Raw genomic sequence first — 17,224 nt, forward strand, 5'->3', positions numbered from 1 at the left:
CAAATCTTTTTTATTGACTAATGTTGTTCGTAAGAGTTGAAATACCGGGTAGATTAGTTGTACAGTACTGCATCATGTCATGAAGGCATATCATGTGTTTTTATGTAAAAAGTAGTTAGTAACTTTGAGTGTTAAATAAATGTAGTGGAGTAAAAAGTACATTAGTGTTATAAAGCAAAACAATTGAATACAAGAGTACAGTACAAATATGTCTAAACAGTACTTAAAGGGGCCCTATTATGCAAATGTTCAGGTTCATATTAGTATTTAGTGTCTCTACTGGGACATGTCTCCATGCTTTGATGTTCAAAAAGCTCTTAATTTTTCTCATACTGCCTGTGCTGCAGCACCTCTTTTCACCCTCTGTCTGAAACCAGAGCCCAGTCTGCTCTGATTGGTTAGCTGGCCGGCTCTGCTGTGATTGGTCAACCACTTAGAGATGTCCCACCTCTTAAGACCCTGACACACCAGGCAGTCCCCAGAGAACTCGCCGACACCGACAGTTCCATCGACGAGTTCTCCTGCGTCTTGGCCATGTGTCGCACTGGAAATCACCGCAAAAACTTCAGCCGAGCACGCACGAACTGCGCATGCGTGAGTGGCAATAACTCTCCTTACCAGCAGGCGGCGGTAGTGTGTATTCGTCATTCAAAATAGGCAACAACCGGAACACAGAGAAGAAGAACAGACTGTGATATAAACAAACAAATAGCGTGTGCGTTCCATTTTCACTCTCGTCCATCGAAAACATGTTTTAGAATATAAAAATACATGAATGATGAAATGAGCACATAAAGTGCAGACATACTATAAAATCACAGTTAATAGACCTGCATCTGATGATCGCAGTGTTCTGGCGGGTGTGTAGTTTATTGAGTCAGCAATGTAATAATGGCCACTTCTTGCTAAATTTACAATGAGATGAAAAACCGGACTTGACCAAACAAATCACGGAGCTCTCAGCAGAGGACAGCCGGGGACGCTCCCGCCGATATCAGAGATGTCCCTGCTATGTGTGGAAGGTAAGAGAGGACATTTAAGGGCTATGTTTGATGTCTTTAAGTATCACCTGCTGGGGTTTAGCTGCTGTCCTGTGCCTTTTTAAATCGTTTGTTTACGTCCCTCACTTCCGTTTCGCTTCTCATTTGCTAGCTGAACAGCTGATCAGAGTGGTTTCTTGGCCCGATAGCTTGTGGCCGTATTTTGGCCGATTCAACATGTTGAATCGGCCGGGTGTCGACCGTGAAAGGCCAAATAAGGCGTGTCACGGCCGAGGGTTCGGGACACACCAAATTGACTTTGGTCGACAAGGAACGCGTTGTCGCCAGACAACGCAAGACGGCCGAATACGGCCTGGTGTGTCAGGGCCTTTAGCCTATCACGTATGTGTTGGAGGGCTAGCCAATAGAAGTGCGAGTGTTACATAGTGATGTCCCTATGTTACAGAAGTAAACAAAGGTGTCCAATGACGGTGTGTCAGGTGGGGAGGGGGGAGTGTGGGGGAGAGAGACTCCCTCTGGAGGGAACACAGGGATTTTAGCCTTTGCAGACCATTTAAATGCCCCTATATAACACACTACAGGAAAGGGAAAACCCTAAAAGCAAAATGGGGCCTCTTTAAGTACATTCCTTGAGAACATTTTACATTCCACACCGGCAAATATGAAATAAACAATAAACATTTGATAAAGCAACTCTTCTTATAAAATATGTAGAAACCAAATGTATCATTAAACAGCACCATGGCTGCAGCTACAGGATAAACAGCAGGACAGCCTGCTCTGTATGTTGGCTCGTTTACGATGCCCTTTTACCCTGTTTCTGACAGAATACATAAACAAAATTGTATTTGGCTGATTGCATGCAAATGCCATGGACAGAGGCAAACTGAGAGCTATGTAACTCCAGGCAGAACAAAGTGAGGTGAGGAGGAGCAGATCCTCAGCATGAAGTTTTTCCCCCACAGCTCTCACTGCAGCTCACATGCTCATTGTGGGTAGAGATGGGCGAGTCCTGATTCATCCGGATCATTAACCCGGATCCTAGAAATGAGCTGGTCATGACGAGTCTCCCCTCTCCATTAACCCGAGTCCTTGAGTCCCACACTTGGTGTGACGTACAAATTAAAACTATAAATTGCGTCACTCGCTACTCTCTTTATAACATGTAAAATCACATTACAACGTACCCCAAGTCCATCTACCTACCCTTTAGCAAGTATACAGTCACAGGATAGCTGCCAGAAGTGATCGTTTGGCTCAGGGGAGGGGACGCGGATCAGTGAAACTTCCTGCAGACTCGTGGGGACTCAGAGGAGCCGACGGCTCCAACAGCAGACTCGCAGATTCGCAGATTCGCAAATCCTGACTCGCTGCAACACACAGCGGATCAGACTCGTGCGGACTCGGAGCCGTAACCGTATAGCAGCAGATCCAGAGATCCAGCAGACTCGTCCGTCATGCACGAGTCCACAGCAGACTCGGATTCGCAAATCCTGACTCACTGTGTGTGCAACACACAGCAGTGCGGACTCGCAGACTCAGATTTGCCAAATCGCAAAATAACCCTTTTTTTTGTGATCAACATTTTTTATTAAAGCAAAATACACTGTGTAGCGGAGGTTAATATAACGTCAGTTTAATAGATAGATAGATAGTACTTTATTGATCCCAAATTGGGAAATTGTTGTTGTTACAGCAGCATAAGTCATTTTACAATAAAACAAAACTACAAAATATGCAAGAATAGAAATAAAAATAAAATAAAATATAAAATATACATGTCGAAATAGAAAATATACATGCAGATATTATATATATATATATATATATATATACAAATATATATATGTATATTCAAAATATATGGAATAATAATATGCTCGTGAAATGCAACAACTTTTCGGTTTCACCGATAGGATTTCTACGGTCTTGGTCATGCTGACTCATATGACTCAAATGACTCGTATGATCCGGATCTCTTCAATGACTGACTCAGAAGACCCTGAGTCCGTAAAATGATCCGGATTTGCCATCTCTAAGTGTGGGTTTGCTCGGACCAGTGACATATGACCCACACTCTGCTAAAAGCTCAGAGCACAATGGTGGTGCTGCCAAGCTATATCGAAAGTACAGTTTTTTTTAATAAGATCTCTCGCCCTCAATCTGTCAGAGAAGTTTGAATGTTAAACAGAACTTCTTAGGCTCTAATATGAAGCTTCATTTGAACTATTAAAACACAGCACAATACCCCAGATTGATTATTCCAGCATTGCTTTACAATTGCATTTAGAATACAGTTTATTTTTTCTCAATCCATCCCATGGAAATACTGCAAACATTTTCGCTTAGGTCCCGTATTTTCCGGACTATAAGTCTGTTTTTTTTACCTGTCTGGCTGGTGCTGCGACTTATACTCTGAAGCGACTTATATATTGACTTTTGTCTGACTGCGTTAAAACTCCGGACAATAGATGGCACTATATACAATCATGACAACTGAAAACTGCTGTACCACAGAAGAAGAAAATAGTCACGGCAATCATGGAGGATCATGGATATATAATAAGAACTGGGAGGATGCGTCACGTAACTTTCCAGGATGTTGTGGGATGAATCGACACAGCATGGGCTTCAGTGACGACCGACATCATCCTGTCGGGATTCAGAAAGGTCTAATCGGAGCTGATTCTGATGGAGAGTCTGAGGACAGCCCGGAGCAGGACATGCTATTTAATCGACACCTCTGTGTCGCTGTTAAATACTTCCACCGGAGTTGGCGGGAGTGTTTAACAGCGACACAGAGGATGAAGACTTTAGTGGATAAATGCGACTTATACACCGAAGCGACTTATATGTTTTTTTTCTCTTAACGACACGTTTTTTGATAAGAGCGACTTATACTCAGGTGCGACTTATAGTCCGGAAAATACGGTAAACATGCTTCTGATCACAACTGATTAGCTTGTGGCATGCTGCCATTAGCTTCAGTCGTACTTCATGTTAAGTGCTAATTAGCAAATGCTAGATTGCTTACATGCTAAACTGAAAAAGCAAACATTACACCTTCTAAGTCATTAGCATGCTGAAGTCATAATGATCCTTTTAGCATTAGCTTAAAGCAGGGGTGTCCAAACTATGGCCCGGGGGCCAAATGCGGCCCGTTGCCCACTTTTAATTGGCCCGCAGCAAATACTAAAAGTATGAATGAATATGGCCCATACCAGAAACTTGTGCTTGTCTTATATTTTACGTCTTAAATATACATGTTAAAATAAACTACACACATATTCATTTGTTAATAAGACCAATTTTCAAACATATTCCATAAATTAAAGTTGAAAACATTTTCTAACAAATCTTACAAAAGCCCAATTACCTATTTGTATAACAGACTTGAAATACATCTTTCCTATTTCCCCTTATTATACAGTAAGCAATCTGATGCTTCTGTTTTATGGAATGAGCTGCAAACAAGATGAATGAAACCCTATGGAAAGCTGTAATTCAAGTGTCAACCTTAATTTACCTACATTTGATAGATTTTTCTAAATTCTAACTTAAAGGGGACCTATCATGCAAAATGCACTTTTTGATGTCTTTTATACATAAATATGTGTCCCCGGTGTGTCGGGGAACTCACGCAGCGTCAGAAAATAAAACCCTCTCTCTTTTCCTCCGTACCCAAATCTCTAAAAACGGGGCTACAACAGAGCTGATCCAGATTTGCGTCCGATATGACGTAATATCGGATATGTAGGCTGGCTTTACACCCACGGCCCTATCAGAAACGTTGCTATCAGAAACAATGACCGACTGTTTTGGACGTAATATGGTCGGTGTTTACATTAGCATCGCTAACACTCAGAGCTAACCTGTACTGCACAGAGCATGTGTGTGAAGAAGCAGGAAATAAAAAGGAACTCACCTTGTGGTATAACCGGCAAGAGAGAAAGCCTTTGAGCTCCATACTGTTTCAGAAATAATCCTTGATAATCCATGATATGGCGTTTCATCACGGCAGTATCTGCGGTAGAATCTCCCGCATGAGCTCAGCCCCCTCCTTTTTTTTTAATCCATTTTTTTTTTTTGTAAAGCTTTATACCCCAAATCAGCACTTTTGAAACAGGAAGTGAAATAGAGGGATATGAGGCATGGCTAGAATGGGTGATCTGTTTGGTATTTTGAGCAAAACACTTCATAGACATGTTTTTTATATATTTTTATATATCTGAGACCTATGCTATTGCCTAAAAATAGCATGATAGGTGACCTTTAACTTATGAAGCAATACGTATACCTAACCTCTAATGAGGGGCCCAGCCCTTCGTATATTTTTCTGTATGTGGCCCTCATTGCAAACAGTTTGGACAGCCTTGGCTTAAAGCAATACTGTGCTCATGCTACCAAAGGGGGATGTCAATAGTAGGTATGCTCCATATTTTGCAAGCTAAATGTCACTATTTAAAAACTTTGGCAGAGGTGTACACTGCAACATTGTAGCAGATAAAAAGCCACCGTCCGTGACAAGCAATCAAACAAACAAACAACATTATAAGAGGTGATAACCACTGTTGAAATTCTGATACATCTGCTGGTTGCCCATTTTGGTGGCTGAAATGAGGGATTTTTATGATGGAAACCATGTTCATCGTGTTTTTACATATTACTTTAAACCGTGTCTAAAGAATGGCTTTAATATTTCAGCCCTGGTTTATTTAACGAACACAATGGTTACTGTTCCCATGGTAAACTCGGAACAATAGCTAGTTTCTAGTGGTAGCCGTATGACAAATACATTGCGTTTTGTGTGACTCCTTCACCTAAAGCCACCCTGTGTTTTTGCCATTTAAACTTTGGTTGTGAAGCAGCAGTGTGTTGAATTAGCTTTTGGAAAACACAAGCAGCAATAATACATATTTAACACAATTATAGAAGAGTAAACAGTGAGAAAAATGTACACACTTAACGTTTGATTATATAATGCACTGTTTGTGAGTCTTAGGTAGGCAATTTGACCCAGCATGGGAATTGTGGACTGCACTACTCAAAACAGGGTTTGATTTCAAGAAAATCTCGTCAACGAAAAATGCTCAAGATTTGTAACTTGTGGCTTTTTCCATCATGGCTTCTTAACTGAGGAACGAGCTATCAATGAAAATCCACATTCAAAATCTCATTGTTATTGTGGTTGTTTTCTATTTCCACTCCTTTCATGAGTGTGAGTGTTTTCATTCTTTGTCCAAGCAACTTTACTTTCTTAAGAAAAGTTATAATTGTATTATTCATCTAATCAATATAGAATGAGCAATGCTGCCATTTTTAGCTTGAGTAGTCAATGTTCATTTGAAAGCAAAATAAATGCAGTATTTCGGTGTATTGAAATAATCCCACTTCCTCGACCACAACAATGGAGCTGAACACTCCACCTTCATTCAAACACAGTCGGTGGGTGGCTGGAGGGTGAATGAGGTCACAGATAAGAAGTTTGAAAGATGTGTCGCCAGACTGAGGTGGGTGGGCAGGGAGGAGAGAGACAGAGTGAGAGAACATGAGGAGGAAGAAAGAGAGGTACGTTTTCATCTTTCTCCTTCCATAACTCTTTTCACAGTTTTTCTTCAGTCTCTGCAAACCTATAGAGTTCAGTCTTCCTTGATACTGTCAGTACCTCCGTGTTCTCTTTGCTTGATTTTCTAAACTCTTGTCAAACATGTCAACGCGTCAGGACCTGATCTGTTAGTCTGACAAATGACAATACACATACTGTAGAACACGTAGAACACTTAGACACATATAAATGTTGAGTTGTATGATCCTGCATAGGTCAATGATATCCATTCATGTATTACATGTATTCAAATAATGTGGCTGCTGATAATGCATGTTACAGCACACAATCAGATAAATGACCAGTGAAATAGAATAGCAGCAAGGTTTTACTTTATAAATGTAGCAAGATTAGACCAAATAAATAGCAGCAACAGCAAAGTAACTTAAAATGACGGCACTGACTTAGGTAACTGTCCAATCCGTTCACATCGTCTTTTCCATTAACCAGTCTTTAAACAAAGCCAAAGCCCATACCGTGGCCTTTTCTCAATGTCGAGTATACCTGCTGCAGAGCCACTATTTCAAGTATACTACGTCATCGAGTGGCGCCGAATGCTGGGCATTTAACATGCATTTAAACAGTCCTTCGGCGCCACTCGATGACGTAGTATACTTGAAATAGTGGCTCTGCAGCAGGTTTACTCGACATTGAGAAACGGCCAGTGTTCCCTTTAGTGTGTACTTCCTGTCTTCTTCTGCTGTTCTCTTCAGTGTTTACTCCCTTTCTGTCTTCTTCTGCTGTTCCTGTTAGTGTTTACTTCCTCTCTGTCTTCTTCTGCTGTTCCTGTCAATATGGTCCAGCTGCAGCCGCAGCAAGACGGTACACAACACGCCCCCTACACGACACGCCCACCTAACACGACATGTATTATTATTACTTTATAAATTAATAAGAGTACTAGGGGTCTATTTCAAAACCTTTGAAGGAATCGCATCAATTAAAATAAATGTATGGCAAGTATGATAAAATGAACATAATGTCAAGATATAGCAATATACAATCAACATGCTTGAATATAAAGGCAAGAAGAACAATAAGCAGATGAACATTTAGGTTTTATGTGTAAGTTGTGATAGAGCAAACCATCTTAATACATCTAGCAGTCTGACCCCTAGATTCCACCGGGTCCGTCTGCGCCGCGTTACGGCTGCGCCGCGGTTTTGGTCCGGCCTCCTCCGGCGTCATACCCTACCAGGCGCGTTTCAGAAGCATTTCAGAAGCGGAGCGTCTTGCCTGCCGGCTCGCAGTTTTTGTTGATTTGGGCATATTTCCTGGACAGGCTACTTTGTACAGACAAAGTTAATAATAACTGTAATATTCCAGTTATAAATGACATGAATCAAAGATGTGTTGCTGTATTTTAGTGGTAAAAAAATGCATTCATCATCATAATTATTCTATATATATAATTTACACAGTGCCTGTAAACCGGAGGAGAACGCTGGCATTTCTCCTCCTACTTGAAAGACTACGGAGGGATAGGGTCTGCAAAATTAGTTTGTGTGTGTGTATATATCTATATATATATGCTATATATGCTCTGAAGGTTCCACTTCCTGCCTGCCCGACCTTACGTTACGGCTGCGCCGCGACAAAAATAGGATTCGATCCTAATTTTAGAGGAGCCCTGCGCCGAGCCGCTTCTGGGACGCTTCTGAGCCGTAACGCGCCGCGTGTGGTGGAATAGCACCCATTGACTAGAGTGGCCGCGATCGCCGTGAGCACCGCGGCGCAGCCGTAACGCGCCCGTAACGCGCCCGTAACGCGCCGCAGACGGACCCGGTGGAATCTAGGGGTAAGACAGCAAACTAAGCTTCTTTAACTGCTGCTTGAACACAGTTTTACCGTGGGGTATTTCTAACAAGACCAAAAAGATATGCAAGGTTCCAAAACAGAAGAAACCCTCTCAATACAGTATTTTAATTTCCTTCGAAACGACAAAAGCACCAATAAAAACCAAATAACAATAACATAAAGGAAAAGTACTTGAAGTGGTTGCCTGTTATAAATACCTTGGTATCTGGCTGGATGATTGCCTCTCTTTTAAACTTCAGGTCAATAATCTGCTTAGAAAGCTAAGGGTTAGGCTAGTTTCTTTTTCAGAAACAAGTCCTGTTTCTCACTTGAGGCCAGGAAAAGGCTAGTCTCTGTGACCTTTTTCTCTGTGACTCCACCGGTGATATCCGTAATGAGCTACCTCCGTGCCTTACCACAGCATCTGGCACTATATCGGACAAGGCCACCATGTTAAATTGCTTTAATGAGCATTTTGTGTCCTGTGGCTCTCTGTTTGATTCTGTTTCTAACTCTGCTTCTGTGAACACCACAGTCTGTGACTCTGAACAATGTGGTCTGGAAAACCCTTTCAGTTTTACTCCTTTTACTGTTAATGTTGTTCATGAAGCCTTATCTAAGTTAGATCCTAAGAAACCGGCTGGCCCGGACAACGTAGAACCTTTCTTTTTAAAGATAGCTGCAGATTTGATTGCTCCACCTCTCACTACTCTTTTTAACCTCTCCCTCAGCACAAATGCAATTCCAAAAGTATGGAAGTCAGCTTATGTATTGCCTTTGCTAAAAGGAGGGGAGGCAACTATTTTAAATAACTATAGGCCAATCTCTAAATTGTCAGTTCTGGCGAAGATGCTCGAACGCCTAGTGAGTGAACAAGTAAAAGGAGTTTTTATGTAAAAATGATATCCTGTCTAAACATCAGTCAGGCTTCAGAAAGCAACATAGCACCATCACTGCCACAATGAAAGTGGTGAATGACATTACCAGTATTTTAGATAAAAAGCTGAGTTGTGCAGCTCTATTTATTGACCCGTCCAAAGCGTTTGATACCGTCGATCATCGCATCTTGAAGCAGAGGCTACTCAGTATTGGCATATCCAGCCATGCAGTGGGGTGGTTTGTGAACTACCTCTCTGTGTGTTCACTTTGATGGGCTGTCTTCTGAGTGGTTGAACATTGCTAATGGTGTTCCTCAAGATTCTGTTTTAGGTCCACTTTTATTCTCCATATATATCAACAGTTTAGGTGAAAATGTGGATGAAGCTACTTTAAATTTTTATGCGGATGATACCGACTTTGCTGCAGGTCTCCCTTGAAAAATAGATCGATGATCTCAATGGGATTCACCTGGTTAAATAAAGGCTTGAAATGAAATGACATCTGATGTTAGAAATATGAATATAAGACTAACAATTATAGTGTGTATCTTATAAAAGAATTCCTAGAACATCTTCTGAATAACAAGTTCTATTTGCAATGACCTAAAAATGGTTTTCAGCGCACAAGTTAACCCTTCTCTTGCGTTCGGTCATACCCCCCTTCCCATACTATTGTCGGTCAAAATTGCCCGGTGTGTTTTGCACAGTGATATTTCTGGAACCCCTTATCCCATTTTGATGGTTGACATTTCATTTGAACAGTCAAAGCCAGAATGACACCAGGGGTGAATTTCATGTTATAATGTTGCAATAAGTCAAGATATGTTTACTGTACATTACTGTATATTATAAAAATGCTTGCCATGTAGGCTGTGTTTACTGGAGAAATGGAAATGCTTTAGTTGGTGTTGTAGCTGAGATTCTTCCCGTTCCAATGGTGTATGGGATGTATTAATAATAATAATAACTTGGATTTATATAGCCCCTTTCATGAGACCCAAGGTCGCTTTAAAAAGAAGAACAGGAGTAGAAACAAACATAACAAAAGGCAGTCAGACGAACAGTCAGACAGACAAAACAACAAATAGATTTGGGGCCAAAGGCCTTGGCAGACAGATGGGACTTGAGGGCCCTTTTGAAGGCGTCAACCGTGGGGATGTTGCGGATCTCCGCAGGGAGAGCGTTCCAGAGAGTGGGGGCTGCCATACTGAAGGCTCTATCCCCGAAGGTTCGCAGGTTGGTGCGGGGGGCCAGAGTCTGAAGACCGCAGGTAGGGCATGTGGGAATTGTATTGATTTGATACAAGCAAGCCAGTGTTTCAATTAGGTGGGTTCACACCGGAGTACTTTGGTGTACTTTTCCCACAATAGTTCATCAGAACTACGATATATTTGCGTTCACACCAAAAAGCCCCAGGAACTAAAGTAGCTCAACTTAGTTCGCGAGACTCGCTTTTCAGTCCCTGCTACAGAGCAGGGTCTCTCGTGGGAGAAAGTAGTTCGTACGTCTGATTGGCTGTGCGGAATGCAAACCACGCCCCGTACAACTCCAGAAAAGTTGTATAAAGCAGCCATTTTACTTGCACGCATTAAAATCTCAGCGTAGCAACGAGATATTTTTTTGGAAAAACCAGCAGTTATGACAACACCGAAGAGATCAGTGGAGCGATGGACCGATGATAATGTTTCGGCGCTTCTAGATATCTACGCGGACGACGCGATCCAGGCACTTCAGCTCAAGGCAGTTTCCAACGCGAAAATGTATGAGTGCATTTCGCAGGAGTTAGCGGCCATCGGGATCATTCACGGCGCTAAATCATGCCGGGACAAGATCAAGAAGCTAAAGCAGGACTTCAAAAAACTAAAGGACCACAACAACAAGAGTGGTAACGGTCGGAAAACCAGCAAGTGGTATGATCGTTTGAACGCTTTGCTTGGCCACAGACCGTCATTCCGCGGCACCGCGGAGACCATCGACTCGAGCACGGCGGCGTGGGAGGATGCAATGGTGGGGGAATTGTCCAAGCACGACGACGACGAATTAGGTAAAATATACTACATGCACTGCACTGTTTTAATCTGCACAATAATGGTCACATATGTACTTCTAAGGCTCGGTAGATCGAGCTAGCCATGCTCGGCTGAATTGGCTAACAGCTAGCTAGCTAATCTCGGCCGCTATCTCATTTGCTTCACTAACTCATGGCACTAATCGAATGTAAAATATACTACATGCACTTTACTGTTTTAATCTGCACAATACTGGTCTCAGATGTACTTTTATTTGCTCGGTAGATTGAGTTAGCAATGCTAGGTTGAATTGGGTAACACTGTTAGCAGGCCACAACATAGCTAGCTAATAACAGCTAGCTAGCTCACTAGCTATTCTTCCGCTATAAAAACGTTTTGACTTGTGAATAAGTGTGCCATGTTCTGTAATTTGCTTCACTAACTCATGGCACTAATCGTGTGTTTCAGGCAACGTGGTGTTTCCCCTGGAATTGGAAATCAGTGAGATTTCCCCTCCGGAAATCCACGGTAGTGCCTCCTCATCTCCCGTTCCAACAACCAAACGCAAAGGTACATATAAACACACTGTAACTACTCTGGCCTTGAAAGAAGGTTACGCATCGAACTGATGTCCACTAATCACGTTTATTTATTTCTTGGTACAATCATGAAACACCGTGAACATACATGTTTACACTTTTCGCGCCCTTTTCACTCTCTCACAAACGTAAACATCCGGGGCTAGAGGTCACATGACTTCCGGTAAGAAAGCTCTTAATCATTTTTTTACCAAATAAAATTCTAGCAAGCACAAAACAATAAATAAGGGCACTTTGAGCGTCAGCTATTTGATCCTATCTTATATTAGCTAGTAAACACATTCCTAGTAAGTTGTAAAACTACTTATTTCTCCTATTAGGAAAGAGGACACGGGATGACCGCTTCCTGGACACCATCACGGCGATGGATGACCGGCGTGCCTTGGCCAGCACGGAAAATGAGGACCGGCATGCCATGGCCAACAAGGAGATGCACGACGAACGGCTGCTGCATGAACACAAGGCCCAGGAATCGCAGGACCAGCTCTTAAAGGTGATGGCTGACTCGGCGGCGCGCCAGGTGGAGGTGGCGGCGCGCCAGGTGGAGGTGGCGGCGCTCCAGGTGGAGCAACAAAATAGCTTTCAGGCTGGGCTTCTGGGAGTGCTAAGCGAGCTGGTTAAATCCAACAGGCCTCCAATTAAAAAGAGAAAAAAAACTTGTCGTCGTTAGTCAACTATAGAATGACTTGTTGGGAGGCGTGTGGCGCAGTGGCTGAGTGCGTTGGTGTTCGGATCAGGGGAGCACAGGTTCAAACCCCACTGCAGTCAGCATGTCGTTGTGTCCCTGGGCAAGACACTTCACCCCAAATTGCCTACATCTGGGACAGTCAATTTTGTATTATTGTAATATATATATATATATATATATATATATATATGCCACTGTTATTAATAGTGACACCTAACTTTGCACTAAGGTGTGTCTGATGCTGAGTCTATCCCCACATCTGGGACAGTCAATTTTGTATTAAAGTACATATATATATGCCACTGTTATTAATAGTAACACCTAACTTTGCACAAAGGTGTGTCTGATGCTGAGTCTATCCCCACATCTGGGACAGTCAATTTTGTATTAAAGTACATATATATATGCCACTGTTATTAATAGTGACACCTAACTTTGCACAAAGGTGTGTCTGATGCTGAGTCTATCCCCACATCTGGGACAGTCAATTTTGTATTAAAGTACATGTATATATGCCACTGTTATCAATAGTGACACCTAACTTTGCACTAAGGTGTGTCTGATGCTGAGTCTATCCCCACATCTGGGACAGTCAATTTTGTATTAAAGTACATATATATATGCCACTGTTATTAATAGTGACACCTAACTTTGCACTAAGGTGTGTCTGATGCTGAGCCTATTATTGTTATTTTATATATATATTGCCACTGTTATTATATTGTTTTGATACTACTGACACTTATTGATCTGCTGCTGATAAATAAAAGAGAACCTACATGGCGATGTCTTGCGTGTGTTGCTTATTTCTCCTGACACTTTATCTTTATGGTGACCTGTGTAGCATCCTATACATCACATGTAAGTGATTATTCTGATACCATCATGACACCATGAAACTGGCGAAGCTTTATTTATAGTGTCCCACCCCATACATGTGGCTTTGAAAAAGATCATTCCATTGTATTTCAAAATGGCGTCCATCAACACAAACACTATTTAAATAAATGGTTAAGTTTGTAATTAACAGTGTTGTGAGTTCAATATTTTAATTAATTATAGTAAGGGAACATAGGAGTTTGTGAACTGAGTTCCTCTCAGGAGGATATATAATAAAGGTGTTAACTGGTGAGCCTATTTACTGTGCAATACTACAGACATGTTAGTGGTATTATTTCTTATCTAACTCTTTCCTATGGTCAGACAAATCAGAAGTCATTTAAACTTAATTTGAGATTTTGTTTCTTTTTGTTTCTCAATTGATTTTCCAGAATATGCACCACCTAGGCATATACTTTATATCACAAATGAATGACATGTACTACAGTAATTGATTATATTGATATTGCCTACTCAGATATAGATGTGTATAAAAATGAAATCAATTCAAAGTTTCTTGCTGCTTTTAATGCAATTCATGGCTGCAGGGCACACGTCCAAAATCCTTGTTCTACAATCATTTAATCAAGACACTTGTGTATATTTGACTTTAATTTGTAATAAACAAAAAAATATGAATGGTTGTCATCATTGCTCAGTATTACTTAGCTATTTTAAAGTACTTAAAAACTATTATAAATATTGAAAAGTCATGACTGAAGTGCATTGTTCTGCTGACAGTATTTCTACTCAGTATTTCACCTGTATGGTGCGGTCCTGGGCGACAACACACAGTGAAGATGATCTGCTGCACGTACGTAGTTCTTCAGGTGTGTATGCTTAACATGTATGTATTTATCACAGTAAAGATGGTATCCAAAAGTTTTTTTAAGAGCCTTCAACCTCATCCCATTGTCTTTAACACACATTCAACATAATAATATACTCATTAATATACAAATATACAGTATGAGTACTGTTTTGATACTGACATTTTATCTAAGGTGTGTATGCACTATTGTAATTTTGTCTGTTGACTGGGGTAAATAAAAGAGAGAACCAAAAGTACAAAAGATCAGCTTTATTGTCAATTTACATGTTCAGATGCGTCATAAGAGCTGTGCGCGTGTCTTGCCCCCCAGCCTCAACAATGTCTGGCGCTGGCCCATCAAGCTGGGTCGCCGGTAAGGCAGTCCATTCCTCCCTGTACTCATCACCACGACGCTCACATAGGTTATGCAATACGCAACATGCTGCCACCTGGATTTTGATGTTGTCCATGTTGCAGTCGTTTTGCTTCATCAAGCACCGCCATCTGCCCTTCAGTCTGCCAAAAGCGTTCTCCACCACCACTCGTGCTCGGCTTGTTTTGCGGTTGTAGACATGTTGCTGGGGTGTGAGCCTTCCTTGGAAAGGTTTCATCAGCCATCTTTGCAGGGGGTAGGCTGAGTCACCAAGGATATAGTAACCCACATCATGTCCACCAATATTCTTTGTTACATGAGGAAGTAGACCACCTCTATCCACACAACTAACCAGTGATGACAAGCTGAACACTCTGCTATCATGCATGCTCCCTGGTAAGCCAACAAAAACACTCCAAAAGAGGCCCTTACCATCCACAACACCCTGCAGGACGAGCGAGTGCCAGCCTTTGCGGTTGAAATACTCGTTGTGGTATTCCTCTGGTCTCAGAATAGGGATGTGTGATCCATCTACTGCACCTACACACTGTGGCACACCCCATTTGCCCTCAAAATATAACGCCATCTCCTCTAACTTCTCAGAGTTCGGCCATGGCATGATCTCAGGAAGGAGTAGGCTCACAACAGCGGAACAGAACTCCTGCACACAGCAACACACCGTAGATCTGCCGACTCCAAACAAATGAGAGATGGTCCTGTACTCAGAGTTGGTCGCAAGTTTCCACAGTGCTATGGCGATTTTTTTAGGCACGGGTACACACTCCCGGTAGTTGGTGTTGCGTCTCCCCAACGTTGCTTCCAGGCGCATACAGAGCAGTTGAAAAGAGCACTTGGACATTCGGAAATCTTTGATCCACTGCTCATCGGTGTACGTTGGCACCACCTTTTCCCACCAGGCCGATGTTCTATTGTTCACCCAGAGAAAGCGCGGGACACGACGCGTTCCATAGTATTCGCATATCTGGAACACATACAAAGACACAAATTAGCCCTACATAACTCCATAAATCCTACATTAGATAGTATTAATGTGATTTACTGAACGTACCATTGCTGTTCTTTGGGCGTGATAACGGTCATCCTCCTCAGCTGTCCTACGACGAAACATGTCCAGAGCGTGTGCTTGTCACCGTCCAGTCCTTTTGTTAAGGCTTCTTAAACGCCTTCGCCTCCGAATCAGCATTGCTATTGCATTTGAATGGTCGTGTATTTGTGGCTGAGTTATTGGCTTAAATAACTCAGTTACGAAGCTGTGTAACACGAGCACCAAAACCACAACTTCAGTCAACTCCATAGCGTGTCTGACTGAGGTCGGAAGGTAAACAGAAGCATACAGCGGAAGCGGAAGTTTTTTTTCTTCTTCTCTCGGTTTTTTGGCGGATTGCAACTTTAAGGTGCATACCGCCACCTACTGTACTCGCCGTGAAGTTGTTTGCAGCCTGCCAGGAAAAGCTAAGCAGAAGAAGAAGAAGTGACGTCAGCGGCTCATTTGCCTAATCCACCCCCAGGAACTCATTTTGGTGTGAACGCGATCTGCTTTAGTTCGTCAGAACTAAAAGAACTCTCATGAACTAAAGTTCTCATGAACTACTGTGGGAAAAGTACTTGGTGTGAACGCGCCTAATGTACTTTCAACTACAGTATATGGTCCGGCAAGTTCAGCATTCACTGTGATGAATATAAAATAAGACACTGATACTGTTTTCCTCAATGAACATTTATTGAAAAATAATTAAAAAAAGACCATAACAGAACACCGTGTGTGTGTGAAAATCAGAGGGGCACCATCCAAGCTGATCTGCTTAAAAGATAATCCTTCCGGTCCTTAAAAAAATAAAAAATAAATAACCTTTTAAATGTATCCCAACAGCAAAGTCAACATGATTTAAAATAAAAATGTAAAAATAACATCCATGATTGACCTGCAGGAGGTTAAAGCCTATTTCAAAAGTCCTCAGAACCCAAACCCTTTGGCGCGCTTCCTCACTCATGTTCTTGGCGAGGTCATGGGCACAAAGTTGCTTCTCACTGATAAGACAAGATGGTATAAAGAAGTGATATATGTAATATTATAAATTCACATGCATCAGGGCTTGTACACTTCAATGGAAATTGTATTAGCATTCTCCTCATGTTTCCAGCTTACCTCCAGTCATACTCGGGTCCACATTTATATGTTTCCTTGGCTCTTTCAAGGGAAACCGAGAGTACAGCTGCGAGGGCGTGGATTGTGGCCTGTGTCATGAAGGGATTAAAGCCACACGTTTAACAGTTAGAGTAAAATGTAGACATCCAATAAAGGTTGTGCCATTCTGCAGGTGACAATTATGCCAGACCAATTGGCATCAACATTCTACTGGACATTGACCATGAGTTTAAGTGCAACATATGTAATTTTATATAATGTGTAGTCGACAAATACAAATAAAAAGTCAGTGAAATCTAACCTCAGGCAGAAGCACATCCATGATGAATCTAACAACCTACCCTCCACAATTCCAGTGACTGTGAGCACATCCATGACGAATGCCACCTCATCTGCGAACCTTCTCTCTGTCTGTGT

General features: G+C 41.9%; 1 protein-coding gene across 1 annotated transcript; it reads left to right on the plus strand.

Moving 5' to 3' along the window:
- The first annotated feature begins 10,919 nt into the window (after positions 1–10,919).
- On the plus strand, positions 10,920–15,810 carry LOC117473419. Its single transcript, XM_034118995.1, has 4 exons — positions 10,920–11,325; positions 11,759–11,860; positions 12,210–12,409; positions 15,751–15,810. The coding sequence occupies exons 1-4, from the start codon at positions 10,920–10,922 to the stop codon at positions 15,808–15,810; spliced, it is 768 nt and encodes a 255-aa protein (XP_033974886.1).
- Positions 15,811–17,224: the final 1,414 nt, after the last annotated feature.

The sequence above is a fragment of the Trematomus bernacchii genome, unplaced genomic scaffold (assembly GCF_902827165.1).
Source record: "Trematomus bernacchii unplaced genomic scaffold, fTreBer1.1, whole genome shotgun sequence".
Lineage (NCBI taxonomy): Eukaryota > Metazoa > Chordata > Actinopteri > Perciformes > Nototheniidae > Trematomus > Trematomus bernacchii.